Consider the following 15612-nt stretch of genomic DNA (forward strand, 5'->3'; position numbering starts at 1 on the left):
ATCATTTATTAGTTACAGTACTGGGAGAAATTAAAGAATTACTTTGCTCTACTATTACACGTTTGATATACTAAATTTTAATTTACAGTATACAGCTTGACATAATAAGAAGTAGATTAAACATGTAATGACTTATTTCATTCTTAAAAAACAAAATAATAATTGTTAATTTTGTGGAGTAGTTGTGAATATTATTTGGATATTTTAATTTTCCGCGATGTAAATAAAATAAATAATGTAAATGCAATAATATATGGAAGTAAAGTCCATACATGTTTTAAAGTTAGCCATGTTTTACAGATACTAATAATGATAAATTTCCTTCGACTATTAAATATAGAATAATTACATTGACCGACATAGTTATATCTGACCTATAATCTAATTTTTCCTGTGTAACATTTTAACAGTCGAATTAATGTCTTTAAAGATAATAAATCTTTGTAGAGACATTAACCTTTATAACTGGGGTTTTTTTTATATTAAAAGGAGGGATTTAGGGCAAAATGATTTGTAGTTGCTGTTGAAAAAAGTATTAAAACTGCATATTATTGATATTAAATACAAACAGAGTGCTCTTAGATACTCTACTGAAGAAGGAATTAACATTTGCTCTTAAAAGCCTTTGAAAGAAAATCTTTATTATTTGAAAGCAATTTTTAAAAATTAAATAATTTCTAAAAGATCTTTTTGAAGCTATTGTTCATATTATTCATCACAGTAATATGGGCTGAATACAGATTTCTTATTTCCATGAAAGTAAGAAGTGTTTTACGATGAATATTATTAAAATTAATTCATATTTTGTACCTTTAGAATTTTTTTTTCAAAGAATAACCTGTACATCATTTTAAAGTATTTATATGAGACCATGTTGATAAAATAACTAATTCTGTTGCTTTTATGTCCTATTTCATATTAAGTAAAGTTAGTTTTTATTTTTTATAATTAACTTATTTGTATAACATTACTTTGTTGAAAATTAAATTCTTTACAGACATTACATGAAAAATGTGTTTTTTTTTATAAATTGTTAAACACAGTGATGTTCATGTTCAATTATAATTGAATAATTCTTCTTTTTATTTTAGGCATAAAAATATTTTTTTTTTTACTTAAAAATCTTTTATAATAAATTTAAGAAAAATCTTTCAGCAGTCGTTTGTTACGACTGCTGAAAGAAACAAATTTTGTTTGTTAAAAAATTTGTTTCTTTATTTTAACACAAGTGCATATGTCTTTTTCATCTTTGGACACTAGATCAACAGTATAGTTTAGAGGAAGAACCAAAAGAAGATGGAATTGTATCTTGTGTCTGAAAACCACATCCCATGAACATATGAAAGCAAATAATACAAATTAAAAATGTAAGGATAGTATTAATAGTAATAATAATAATAATAATAATAAGGCCTTTCAGCATAACTGTATTATGTATTTATGGTTTAATTTAAAAAATGTTATCATTAAATTTGTTTTTTTTTGTATAGATTCTGAAGTTGAGTTGAAAAATGATTTATAACTAAAATAAATTTTTGGCTACTGATAAATAAATTTATAGGAAAAATAACAAAGTAAGAAGTAAAATGCATGGTTTATTTCTTTATACCAGTATTTCTCAACCTGTGGTCTGCAATGATGGGACAAGTGATCCACAGGCAGAATTAAATTGAAAATTATCAACAAAAAAAATTTAATAAGTAAATAAAATATATACTGAAAAGTAACCAATTTACAGATTTCAATAGTGGAGGGGGCTTCATTATTTGAAGTGAGGTGGATTTGGACAGTTTTAAAATTTCTGCTTCATTACTCAGAGGGGGAAATTTAGTTTTATAATGTTGGTACTAATCGACTATAACCTGCAATTATTTTCCTCCATTTCCACAGCTCTAAAGTGTTGGATTCTAACCTATGTTTGAAAGATTTTTCATCAGAAATTGTAAGGTTTTTATAAGAAAATTGTTTGCAGCATTGAATATTAACTATTACTACATGTAAGTACAATCTTTTGGCTTTATTTTGCTGATGAGTTTTTTTTAAATTCATTATATTTTCTTAGTAATTACCTCTTAATTGAAAATATATTACTGGGAATACATTGAACAAAAACTATGCAGCTCTTTTGAACATAGCTTTATTATTTTTTTTTTGTAAGGTTTTAACTAAGCATTTAGGATTTTTGTTGAAAAATGTATTTGAAAAGTAATTATAAGTTACTCAGATAAAAGTAGTTAACAAATCTAAATTACAGTACAAATCAAGTCTGAGATAAATCAAACTCTTGGTTAAGCTGAAGTAAACACCCTAAAACTGAAAATATGGTTCCATATTCAGGATTATTTTTCCTCCTTCAAGTAGCGTAAGAGAAATTGTAAGGGTAGTTTCAAAACCAACTGGACATTTTTTAAACAGCCTAATGTAGGCATTTGAATAGAACATGACATAAGCCATCATCCAGCCGAGTGCTCCAACCTAGGCCTATTGCATAAAATATTTTAATAATAGTACAATATAAAAGTATATATATTAAATTTTAAATGGATTGGGAATGTGCTGTAGGCCTAAATTTCTGTATGACCTAACAGTACTGTATGTATCCTTACATTAAGCTATTTAGGGTAGGTTAGACCTACAGTAGAATGCATAATCGAACCCACCGGGTTGGTCTAGTGGTGAACGCGTCTTCCCAAATCAGCTGATTTGGAAGTCGAAAGTTCCAGCGTTCAAGTCCTAGTAAAGCCAGTTATTTTTACGTGGACTTGAATACTAGATCGTGGATATCCAGTGTTCTTTGGTGGTTGGGTTTCAATTAACCATACATCTCAGAAATGGTCAAACTGAGAATGTACAAGACTACACTTCATTTACACTCATACATATCATCCTCATTCATCCTCTGAAGTATTATCTGAACGGTAGTTACCGGAGGCTAAACAGGAAAAAGAAAGAGAATGCATAATCAGTTTTTAAAACAATATAAACTTAACCATTTTTATTTTGTTAAAAGTGGCCTTTTACTTTTATGCATAACTAGGCTTATGTGTTTGTTTTCAGGTTCTGCTGCCTTTTCATGAAGAAAAAAAAACGTATCCAGAAATAAAAGAGTAAGATGTGTTAAAATCTATTAAATGGGTGCTGAAAGAAAATGTGCCAATTTGACAAGCACCTGCCATTTACGCATAGCACATAAAACACATTTTTATCATCTAAAAAAAATTAAAACTAAAATTGTGTCTTCTCCAGAAGGAAATCTTCAAAATCTGCAACCTGAATTTTTAGAACCTAGCAAGCATTATGCTTCTAAGTATGCCTCCAATCAAGTTTTTACAGAGAAGGAAGAAAGAATGCTTGAAGAATACTTAGTAAAGTGTTTGTCATGAAATATGGACTTATGTAATTCCATATTCACAAATTAGCTTTTGAGTACTTATGGCTTTGTCCAAATAAGTAGAGGGAAAAGGAGTTAGTGGGAATTGAATGGATGAAGGGGGTACATGAAGAGACACATTTGCCTTTTTCTAAGAAATGCCAGAAATAAAGGTTTGGCAAGAACTGTAAATTTTAGCAAAGAAAATGTTAAGAGTTTCAGTATAACCTTTCACTTATGTATGAAAAGTAGGAATTTATCTGGAACAAAATAATTAACCTAGATGAAACTGGAGTAATGACTGTAATACAAGTTCCGAAGGTTGTGGCTCATAAAGGTAAGAAGCAAGTAGGCCAAATTATGTCTGGAGCAAAAGGAAGCTTAATTACTATGTGTGCTATCATCATTGCAACTGGAAATACAGTACTCCAGTTTTTGTATTTCCTCGCAATAGAATGCATGATGCTCTTATAAGTAATGCTGTTCCAGGCAGCATAGATTTAGCGAATTTTCCACCTAGTGGCTAGATCACCAGTGAATTGTTCATCAAAGTTCTTGAACATTTAGTTAAACAAATTGTTAAAAGGAACTGCCCGTTCTTTTAATCATGCATAACCATGAAATACATGTTATTTGCAATCTTATCTGCTAGGGAAAAAGGTATCATTATTGTAACAATACCTCCCCATTGCAACCACACCTCCGGCCACTGGACAGCATGCATTCTTGGTCCCTTTAAAATGCACCTTACAATAACTCAAAATGACTGGTTATTGTGTAATCCAGGGAAAAAATATAGTGATTCATGGTTTACCTGGTATAGCAGCAACAGCTTTTCATTTAACCTTTACTAGAAAGAACATAATTTCCAGGTTAAAAGGGAGTGGTATTTGGCCATTTAATAGGTCAGTATTCACAGAGGAGAACTTCATAACAACATACATGGATCAGCAACCTACTACTTAGATGAAAGACCAAACCCTACTACTGAACAGTCACTATTATCCTCTTCTGAAATGAAATGATGTAGCTCAGGTTGTTAAAAGCCCCGCTGGAACCTTATGCACTAAGCTTGTTGAAAACCACCAGGCCCAGAGATCTACTTCCCTAGAAAAAGATAGATGTTATATTTTATAATTGTATTTAAGACATTAATTGAGGTGTTGTTCACAACAACACCTCAATGATAAGAATTTATGTCTTTAGAGTAACATGTTGAGTAAAGAAGATTAAGTTTTTCATCTGTATGACTTATTTGTAAGAATTATTTATGCTTTGTAATTTTATAATCTTGAAGACCATTGACATTAAATAAGTTTTTTTTTGCTGTGGCAACAAACTTTCTCAATTGTAATCGTTGATAACTGTAACGGTAACATCTTTTTCTATACTTGTCACTTTTTATTGTGATTCAAAAGTCATTCCTTGACATAGTCTTTCTCCTTGACATTGTAGGTCCATAATCTGCTCATTTTATCTCTATACTGAAATTAAAAATTCATCGTACACATATTTTCTGTTTATAATGACTTACATTTCTTACTTAGATGGTGTTTTTAAAACAAAGTTTGATTCTTTTTAAATTAGAAAGTTTTGTTTTTAATTGATAGAACTCTTTATTTTAAATTTGTAAAAACTGAAGAAAGACCAAATTTTTCATCTTTCATTATTTTACTTTTGTTTTTACCATCTTTCTTCCTGCAAAACGAGACAAAAGAAAATAATGTAGATATAATATCTCTAACTTTAAGAAAAGAAGCTTAATATCTTTCCACTTAACCATTGCATAACTATGTTTCTACTTTCATTAGTATGAACATTATACAGAAAATATCACTCGCTACCTATCCTATAATTGTAGCGCTATTCACTTCATAGTTGCTAAAAATTATTGTATATTGTCCAAAGAATAACAAAAACTTCTGAGTGACATTTTACAGGCAAAAGCGTTTGAAGATTTTAGTAACACTTCATTGTAATAAAAGTAAAATAGCCTTAAACGGTATTAATAACACTGAAAAACAACAAAAAATGAATGTACATTTTATCCCGTGAAATAAAGGGCTTAGCCACTTTATTCCCACTTAATTAAAAATAGTGAACACTAATATATTGCAAATCAATAACAATATTTATTATTAATAAGAAAGTCTTTAGAAAAAAATTAAATTAGCATATTTAAAAAATTGCTACTAATGAGAAAATTTATTTAAAAAAAACATTCACAAGTTTTTCTTCATGATGCAGCATTTCATAATAATATTTTCCTTCTGATCCACAAAATCATTTTAAACATTCCAAATAGTACCACTTATCTCTTGATATAGGAAGTAAATTAAAAAAAAAAAAGAAAAATGTACTTTTACTACTTTGTTGACCAACTTAAATAAGTTAGTCAACTTAATTGTTTTAGGTAGTCTATTGACTACCTAAAACTTGTGTAGTAACCGCATTTCATTTTATTGGAATGGTATATTTATATATATTGTATAGCATATATTGTTTATATGAAGTCTCACTGATAGTGACTATTAGTAAGGTCCTATTTCAACTCTGCTGTTTGTATTTTGTATGTTCATAACTCAGTTGTGATCAAATGTGTATTCAAGTTTCTATCAAATTTAGTAATAATATTCCCTAATATTAGATGGAGTGAAGAATAAGCAAGGATTTTTCACAAAGTTATCAAGTTGATGACTGTTAGCCTCGCATATTTTGTCATCGCCTGGTGGGTGCTATGTGTACAAAATGCTTTCTAAGTATTAAATTTTTGTTCTGTATTTATTATATACACCAAAAGTAAATACTAAAAAAGTATTGTTGGATTTACAAAAAACAATAAAAGCATTGGGATGTACTGGAAATATCTTCTCATTAGGCATCAGTGAGCAATGTTCTTTGCCAGTGGAATAATTTTTGGGAAATATTCCACAGTAAGTTCAATGTTGATTTGTAATTCTATAAATTATTGGTAATTATAATGTGATTTTATTTTAATGTAATCTCAGAATTATCATTTTATATAAGTAACATTATAAGTATACATTATGTTCTTTAATTTTCACTTTATTAATTTTTTTTTGTACTTTCACTTAATCTGTTAATTCAAATTACTAATGTTCACAAAATTACTGGTTTAATTAAAACAAAAACTAGTTTTAAAATAGTTTAATTAAACTGTACTCATGAATGTTATTTATGGCACAAAAAAACAATTTAATGATGCAAATTAACAAGACCATTGAAATCTTGGGTGCAATTATTTTTTTTTGTTAAGTTTAGTTAATCTTATCTCATTTATGTTCATTAATCGCTTTACCAGCATTCAGTTCTATCATTATATATATATATATATTAGGTCAAATTGGGTGTAATAAGCATTGATAATAATAATAATAATGCAATAATGACAATAACAGTAATGATGATTATTAACTTACTTTTAAATTGCCTTAAAACAAGTTTCTTTTAATCGAAATAAACCATTTGTTAGTAATATATCAAAATTATTCAATAATAATAATAAAATTATTTCTGATAACAGGAAATTTATCAGATAAATTGAACTTGAGTGTTTGTTAAAAGTATGATGTACTATTGAAGTGAATCATTACTGATTATTTTTAAGAGATTATCGAGTAGTCGAAAGTGATCAGTTTACATAAGCAGCAAAGCAAGTTAGAAGTTTGTGAATCAAATCAGTAAAAAGTGAAGGTGTATCCAGCCGTCAGTATAGAAAACCCAGTAGTTTATTGTAATATGAAGTGCTTATTAGATACCATAACAAAAAATCAGATTTGAAAAACAAATATGACCTCACCACGTGACATAAATTCAGGCACTTTAAATGTAATTTTTATGTCGGTATGTTTTTTATTTCTTTTTTCTGCAGATGGAACTCTTCAAAACATGTTGGTAATTTAAAAAAATATATATTATTTTGATTATTATAAAAAAATTTCATTTATTTATCGTGTAATAAATTATTTTCCCCTTCTGTGCAGAATCTGTATATACAGTATATAGTTTCTCAACAGAAGCAATACTTTTTGTTGCTTTACATTATCTGTTGCTGTCATTTTTATGGCTGTAACTCAAGTCACTATGAGGCTAGCTGAAATTGCTTTCTGTACTAATAATGATTCAACTACAGCCACTCTCTTTGACGAATTGAATGAAGGCATTACTTGAGAGTTGAGCATACTCTTGCATTTTGGTGAGCTCTGGTACTGACAGGCAAAAATATTTTATCTCAGCAAAGAAGGAAACCACTTCACTCCTCAACTTGCTTAGAAAGCCTGGCATGGAATCCTAGTTATCTGAAATACTACAGCTATGGTCATTTCAGGAGTAACCTATATTTTATGTTAGATTACTTATGGCAGTTATTATATAGTTAACTTACAGTTTTGGTTATGGCACTTGTACATAAAACAATTTATTTTCTTCTTTAAAAACTTAAAGTTTTTCTCTTCATTTTAATAAGAGGCAATGGTACACACAATTTATTAACTTTATATTTCCTATGATGCCTTATATGTAAATGATCTAAAGATGTTATGTAATGTTTTTTTATATTACTATTGACTAATAATTAGAAGAGGCTATGCTCCTGCTCATTACATTCTAACTACCCCAATATTCATTTGTGTGTTAAAAACATTATTGTTGTCATTCAGATTTTATTTTTAGCAGTTGTTTATTTTTTCACACAAGACCCCTGAGGTAGATATCCAGGGTTGTTTTAACTTGGTATTCTTAACAGACTTAATTCAAACTGTTCAGAAAAAGGCTAATTTATTTAAGATAATTTTTTAAACATTATTGTCATTATTAATATCTAATTTAGTTTATGTGCTGATCAACATCTGTTGTTGATAGCTGGCCCCATCAGTCCAGCACATGCGATTTACATCACTAAAAATGCTCTTAATATTAAATTATTATAGAAATCTCATTAATATTTTTGTTGAGCTTTTAGAGTAATTTTACTCTGGTATTAAAAAAGTAGTATTCACATAAAAAATGACCAAAGTTGATAATATCTAATTGATAAAAAAATAAATGAGATCTGTCTTTTATATTATGAATGTAAAAAATATTTCTGCAATGTTAACTGTTAAAAATAAAATAGTTTTCCTAACAGCAATTTTTGTATTTGCATGTAATCAAATCTAAAAAAACTGTAAATGAATTCTTTTATTGTTATAATTCAATATAAGAACTGACTTCAAAGTCTAGAATGACAAGCAGTTTACTAAAGGAATTCGTGTAGTAAAGGCTATAGTCAACGTCTGAGATTGTTTCTTTATGAACAGCAAAATAGTAACAGCAATTTTTAAATATTTGCTTTTTCAAATTTGAAGATGCTGTATGTTTCTTAGATTAGAAGACTTTGTGCAATCGTATTTGATTGTATTATAATCATTTTATGTCCTTATTTAAGGTTTAGATCTTTCTTTTTATTACAGAAAGTTAGAACTGAAATAAAAATTAAAACCTGTAAAAGTACCTGTAATAAAAAATATAAAAGAGTTTTAATAAAAAAATAACTATTCTTATCACAGTATTGCATTTCCACTACTGAATTGCCATTTGCCCCTCCAACCAAGGTCAATTTATTTGATTTACGTATAAATTCTTTATTACCATGTACATATTTTTCCTTTTGGTGAGACCTTAAAAAATATAAACTATTGCCTTTGAATAACCCGTATTTACCTCATTGAACAAAATTATAAAAGTTTAAAATGAATAATTTATTCAATGACTCGCTTCTAAAATATTAGAACTTTTCTTTCAAGATCCTTTTGAAGCTAATAAACAGCACCTTCTGTAGAGTTTTTAGTACTGGTGTTTTTAATGGTGGTGATTGCATTAAAAAAGTTAGGAAACACTGTAACCAAATAACATATTCAGTGTATATTTTGCACTTTTGTAATGTTTGTAAATTTGCATATTATGGTTATTGTCTTTGCTTCTGTATCTTGTTTTAGTACAGTAATTTTCGTAATTTGATTTTATTATATTATATTTTATTGTATGATTCTATTACCTTAATGTGTTCATTGTATTTGTGGGTGAATGTGAATCCCGTCTCCTCCTGTACAATTTTTTAATGCAATTACTGCAGATTAATTTGTGTAATCCAGGGTTCCTTTGCTTGTCTGTATGTACTTTGGTAATTTATTGCTTGATCTTGTGCATTTTGTATGTTGTTTTGATAGCAACATTGTAACCTTTCTTTAATGAAAATGTTGCTAATTTTGTATGACTTGGTTAACATATGTTGCACATTGTTGCCGATTGGCTTCGACAGCACGTAATCCATAACCTTGCAGTGGGCCTGAAAAGGGCAGTTTTTTAGCATTAGCTCTGAGAAGAGCTGTTGTTTCCGGAAGCTGGTCTCTGGCGAAGTCAGTGAGCTGTGGCTCGTCCATTAAAGTCTGACTGGGCTTTCCCTCAGCGGCAGTTGGGTCCCCACCACAGCGTGGCAGTGTCGGGTCGGCTGACACTACCAGAGCCCTGCAGTGTTGGGTCGGCGTCAGTCATCTTTCGCCGGTGCGGCCAAGGCAGTTCTCCCCGAGCGATCCCACGCTGGGTCGGCTCTTGCTGCTGAGCCTGGCAAGCTGGAGCGGGAATGTAGCATCTGCATCCAGTGGCTCTCTCGGCAGGCTGGCGAGGCTGACTGAAGTCCGGCGAGCTGGAGCTGGAGCAGGAATGTAGCATCCGCATCCAGCAGCTCCCTCAATGGGCCAGCCAGGCCTGCTGTTACGGCAGGGATGTTGGCATCCACCAGGAGGTCCCACATTGAGCCGGCCAGGAGACTTCTTCTTCTTCCACCTTCTTCAGGTGGTGGTCAATGATGAATTGCCAGTTCACTGTCATGAACGCTCTTTTGTAGGAGCGTGAGAGTGGCGGAGCTGTGGTGGGAGAAGTGCACGGTGGGAGTGATACTTGTATCTGTGTGTCCATACACTGTGCGCCCTTCTCACATTGTTGCTACCGTTATCGCCCGCCCATATTAAATTAAGCATATATGTGGTAACAACATATTTTGTCACAAACTGTACTTTACCTTGTATATTTTATGTAGCATGTTTGATAAGCAGGAATTTGATAATGGGCTTGGCATTTTGAAAAGCAGTATTGTATTTCTGTCAGCAGTGAAGAAGGAGACATCTTCACCCTTCACTTTGTCTAGCAAACTAGTACTGTGCCGGGAACTGATTACTTGTTTTTCTTGAGCATGAACATATCACTGGAAGTGAATTGTGTCAGACTACTGACTGTTATGGTGGTTAATAGGGTTTCTGAGAAAGAATCACAATATCTTTTAGGTACATTAAAAACTACTTTGATAACTTTTTATTTGATAGACCTAAAAAGTTTTTTTTTTGTTCAGAAAATGTAGGTGTTTGTTATCTGTGTTAGTAAGTTTCTGTATGGGCACCATTTGAAACATGGCAGATATCAAAACAATATTTTGTTTCTTTTTGTAAGATAATTTCTGTTTTGGTCATACATCAGCTTCTTACAATTGATCTAGATCAAGAACATTCAGTGAAAAAACGATACCTCTGGTGACCATTTCAAAAAAAGGAAACTGTGTGAGATCTGGAGTTCATGATTGCTAAGAAATGAGTGCTTGTATAATTAGTACATTATTTAGGAAATTTTTTACTTTTTAACATATTTCCAGTCTCCAAGTTAAAGTGTGGCACTGCTCAATCAAAGCATAGCACCACTAACTTTTATGCCCTTCTTAAATTTGAGAGAAAGCAAAGAGTTGGACAGAGCAGCTCTTAACAGTTGATAGCCATAGTGCTTCGTTTACAAATAAAATTGACCTTATAAGTTTGTTATTGAATTCATTTGAAACTTGCTTTTTCGAAAATCAGTTGCATAATAATAATTAGTAAAAGAAATTAATACCTTTTTCATGTAATTTATTATCAACATCAGTATAAACAACCAAATTGAGAAATTTAGAAAACTCACCAACTGGAAATGTCTCTCATTCTTGCATTACCTTCAGTGTAACACATTATATCAGCTATTAATATTTTGTAATCTACTATTAACACGAGTTATAATTACAATAATAATATTTATTAAGAAAAGGCTTAATTTAACTTTTTCTATATTTGATTAGACTGAAATTAGCCAACTTTTTTATGATTGTTTTTTCCCAAAATAAACATCATTATTATTATTATTTTAGTATTACATAGATTAGTTATAATTGAAAATCAAAAGTTTAAATATCATTTGATGTAAGGATCAGTTGACATTGTGAGTTCTGATCACTTACTTTATTTGATGATTTGTTAATACCTTTTAATGATCTATTAATACCTATTTTTAGTCCATTTTTATACACTATGCTTTGTGTTTTTGGTCTATTTTAATCAGTTATTCTTGGCTTATATAAAAAGGATTTGGAAAAATTTTTATGGTCAGGTGCCATAAGTTTTCTTGTTGCTAACCTACAAGCTTTATTTAGTCTACGTATATAATAAATAAAAAAATAACATGTATTTTATAAAATAATTTATTTTTATACAAACTCTGTTTTAATTATTTCAGAAAATTATTATATCTAGTATACATGATGATAACAAGGATTTTCAAGTTGATGGCTTTAATGTACTCGCATTGATATACCTATCATTTGGTCTAAGTTTATGGTTGGGTCCATCCGCTGTAAACATAATTGGTCTTCGAACAAGTATGACTGTTGCTTCATTATTTTTCACGTAATTACAAAGCAATTTTAAAATAGAAAATAAGTAAAATATTAATTTAATTTTTATTATATTTTTGTGAATCCAGATTATATGATGTGTATTATCTATCACAACGATTCATTAACATTCTGAGCCTTAACAATGTGAATTATGTTTTGTTAATGTACTACCAAAACAAATAGATGTACATCTATTTTGGGTCCAGTGTGAGATAATCAGCTATGTCCTTTCTCCCCTTCCTGGTAGTTCCTATTACAGTGACACTACCTCAGAGAAAAAATTTCCTGTAAGGATAAATATTTAGGAAATGTAAGGGTATTTTATATAAATATATATATATATGTAAAATGTTAATTTATATTTTTTTATTAAATACTGTTTCCTGAGTTTTATACTTTTGATGGCTAACCATCACTTTTAACATTTTTTTTTTTATAAGTTTGAAAGATACTATAAAAAATAAACTTTAAAATCTTTATGTGCAGTAGAGTTAGCTTGCTTGTAACTATTAATGATTGAAAAATGTTAATAACATTTAATTATTTTACTTTTTTTATTTCAAATACATTAAAAAACATTTTGATGATAGTGAAAATGGCTTGCCATCAAAACACTAGATTAAATATAAAAATATTAAATTATTTAACAATAGATTTAATGAAATACAAAAAACAAAAACAAATTAGATTTAACACTAGATAAAATATAAAATATTATTATTAAATTATGTATGTATATATAATTTTATTAAATATCTTCCCACTTATGAATTATTAATTGAAGTCTTTAATTAACAATAATGAAACCACCTAATCAGAAACTACAAATAGTCTACCTACCAAATATTTTCTTAAATGTTATCTATTTTCTTAAATGTATCATCGTTAAAAAATTAACGTATTAGTTTTTAAAAAAATCTTGTTAGGCAACAGTTGTCAAAATAAAAATTATTGGTAATTGTGAACCTGAACATCCTCAACGTTAATATCTCCTATATTAGAATATGATGGACAATCAAACTAGTACTAAACAGAAAAACATATAGTAGTCGTCGGAAAGTAGTCTTTATCTGTGTAGGCTTCATAGCTGATAAAGCGTTCAAAGGTTGTTTACTATATTATTATTATTATTGTAGTGCACTGAGTTATGGTTAGCTGTTTGGAAGTACCGTGGCATGATTGTAATAATTGTGAATTAACCATAATTACTGGCACAGAACTTTTTGTAATCACATGGTAGGTTAGGTTAGGCATTAAAAAAAAATACAGGGACTACAAGAGTCGAGTTCATCATTTATGGTCCAGTCTTGCTTCATTGTATCCTGACTATATGATGGAGTTGCTCGAAACAGCTGATAACAATGCTACTGCCATTACAGATTTTGAGGAAGACTAAGGTAATCTCACTCTTCCGACTTTTGAAACTAGTAATTTTATTAATTATATAACATATTTTTCAACATATTCAATTTGAAAAAGGTTAAGGTTGAGGACGTTCAGGCTCACGGTTACCAAATTATTTAATTCAAAACTTGAAAAGCAGTTAAATGAACTGCACTTTACTTAAATTTACTACACTGTTATTAACATTGTCGTCAACTTAAGTTCATTTATACTATCACTCTTATATAAAAATTAAGTTTATATTTTTAAACAGACAACTGTTCTAGATCTTCTAAATCATAGTTCTTATTACTAATTTCTAAAAGTTTAAAATTAATATTGGTATTGGTAATAATATAGATATCTTTTTTTTTTGCTAAATGTTCTACTGCATCTGATAATTTACAGCTATTATTTTTTTTAAAATAGCATATGTGTACTACATTTGCTTTTAAATTATCTGCTGTTTTTCCGTGTAAAAGTGTTTACATTGGTCACAGCTTTTATATATTGATCAGTGATACAATACAGTGAAAAATATTTGGTAAATCTATTCATACTTCCTATTTTGATGATTTCGTTATTCTCAGTACTGGATATAATAAGGAGGAAGGTAAGAAAGAATACTGTGAATGGAAGTCAGCGGGATTTTTTTTTTTTTTATTAAACACTACAGTTGTGTAAATGTGGATGGAATTGCCCTTTGTAATGTTGTCATTTTGTAACTAATGGCCATTCAAAAAATTTGTATATTGTAACATGGCATTAAATGAAGGAGGTGTATATTAAATTCAAGTTGTAACTGCAAGTATTGACCAAGATTATCTACAGTCCAGTGTAATTGCAAGTACTGACCAATATTATCTACAGTCCAGTGTAAGTGAATTTATGATAGGGTGATTTCTGGTATAAGTTAAAGATGTTATACATTTATCATTTATGTCAATGCATCTTCCTCATAAGAAATATATGTACATTTTTCTGACAATTAAAGTATTAAAATTACACACCTCGGTTACTGTTGTCTTCTTCATATCCTAATAGTAGTAGATATTTTACTTCATTGCACATTTCTCATTCACTTTAGAATATTACTTACTAATGACTGCTTAAGAAGTCTGCATTTTGTTATCATTATTTTTTAAAATTAGATAAATACTGATTAATGTGGTTATTAGCCTCTAAATATTCGTAACATTTATTTGCTGACCTAAAAAGAAACTGTGTCTAGAACTGAATACAGTTAATCTCCTTAACCAATAAAAAAATCAAAATAAATTCTGATAACCAAGATTAACAAGCTAGAAAACCAGTCACTAATATGGGTCCCAATTAAGGAAACAGGAGGTAATTTATTAAGTGTTATTTTAATAGTATACATTTTTACATTTTTCCGTACAAGTTATTCTTTATTTTTTACACAGCATCCATTATTGTTTAATTTCTGTGACCTACTGAAACAGACCTTTAAATGCAGGTTCAGTCATTGACATTCATATTCACTTCAATTTTCAGGATGCTGCATCTTAAGAGCTTTCATGACATTCAAGGTCCTGAGAAATGAGTGTCTGTTCCAAAGAAGGGGAATTATCAGGTTGTAAGGAGATTTTATAAAAAGGTGGTTAAATATTTTCATACACAAAAGCCCCTTTCAAACTATACAAGTATTTATTGACGAGTAGGAAAATTATATAAATTTCTAAGCCAGGTATTTATTTTTGCACAGCCTCATTATTTTATGACAGAAATAATTATTATACTTATTTAAAAATAAAAAATTATGGTAGTCAGCATATTTACTTTTCTGAAAACTCCTTTACAAGATGTGTGACTAATATATGCCAATCTGTTTTAAGTACCGTATTTATTCAAGCACCTCGATTTTCCAGACCGAAAATCTAAAAACAAAATTGAGTATATCCGGTATTCTAAAGTGCAAAACATATGTAAATACAAAAATATTCAGAAAGTAAAGCATTTAATTTGTTCATTTAAATTACAATATTAATATTAAATTAATAATTAATTACCGTAAGTACTAGTTTACCGTAAGTTTAGTTCAGAATCAGTAGGCCAATAAAGCGAAAAGAAAGTATCATGTTGAAAAGGA

General features: G+C 29.3%; 1 protein-coding gene across 7 annotated transcripts in view; it reads left to right on the forward strand.

Annotated features, from left to right (window-relative positions):
- Nucleotides 1-6882: 6882 nt before the first annotated feature.
- Nucleotides 6883-15612, forward strand: part of LOC142319451 (UNC93-like protein MFSD11) — a 32381-nt gene continuing 23651 nt past the window's right edge. The window contains exons 1-2 of one of the 7 annotated variants that reach the window (XM_075356752.1): nucleotides 6883-7285; nucleotides 11960-12129. In XM_075356752.1, the coding sequence (XP_075212867.1) occupies nucleotides 7181-7285; nucleotides 11960-12129 (275 nt within the window). In that variant the 5' untranslated portion in view covers nucleotides 6883-7180. The remainder of the gene's footprint in view (nucleotides 7286-11959; nucleotides 12130-15612) is intronic. The other 6 variants (XM_075356753.1, XM_075356756.1, XM_075356757.1 and 3 more) reach the window with 6 other exon arrangements.

Source organism: Lycorma delicatula, chromosome 2 (genome assembly GCF_047948215.1).
Source record: "Lycorma delicatula isolate Av1 chromosome 2, ASM4794821v1, whole genome shotgun sequence".
NCBI lineage: Eukaryota > Metazoa > Arthropoda > Insecta > Hemiptera > Fulgoridae > Lycorma > Lycorma delicatula.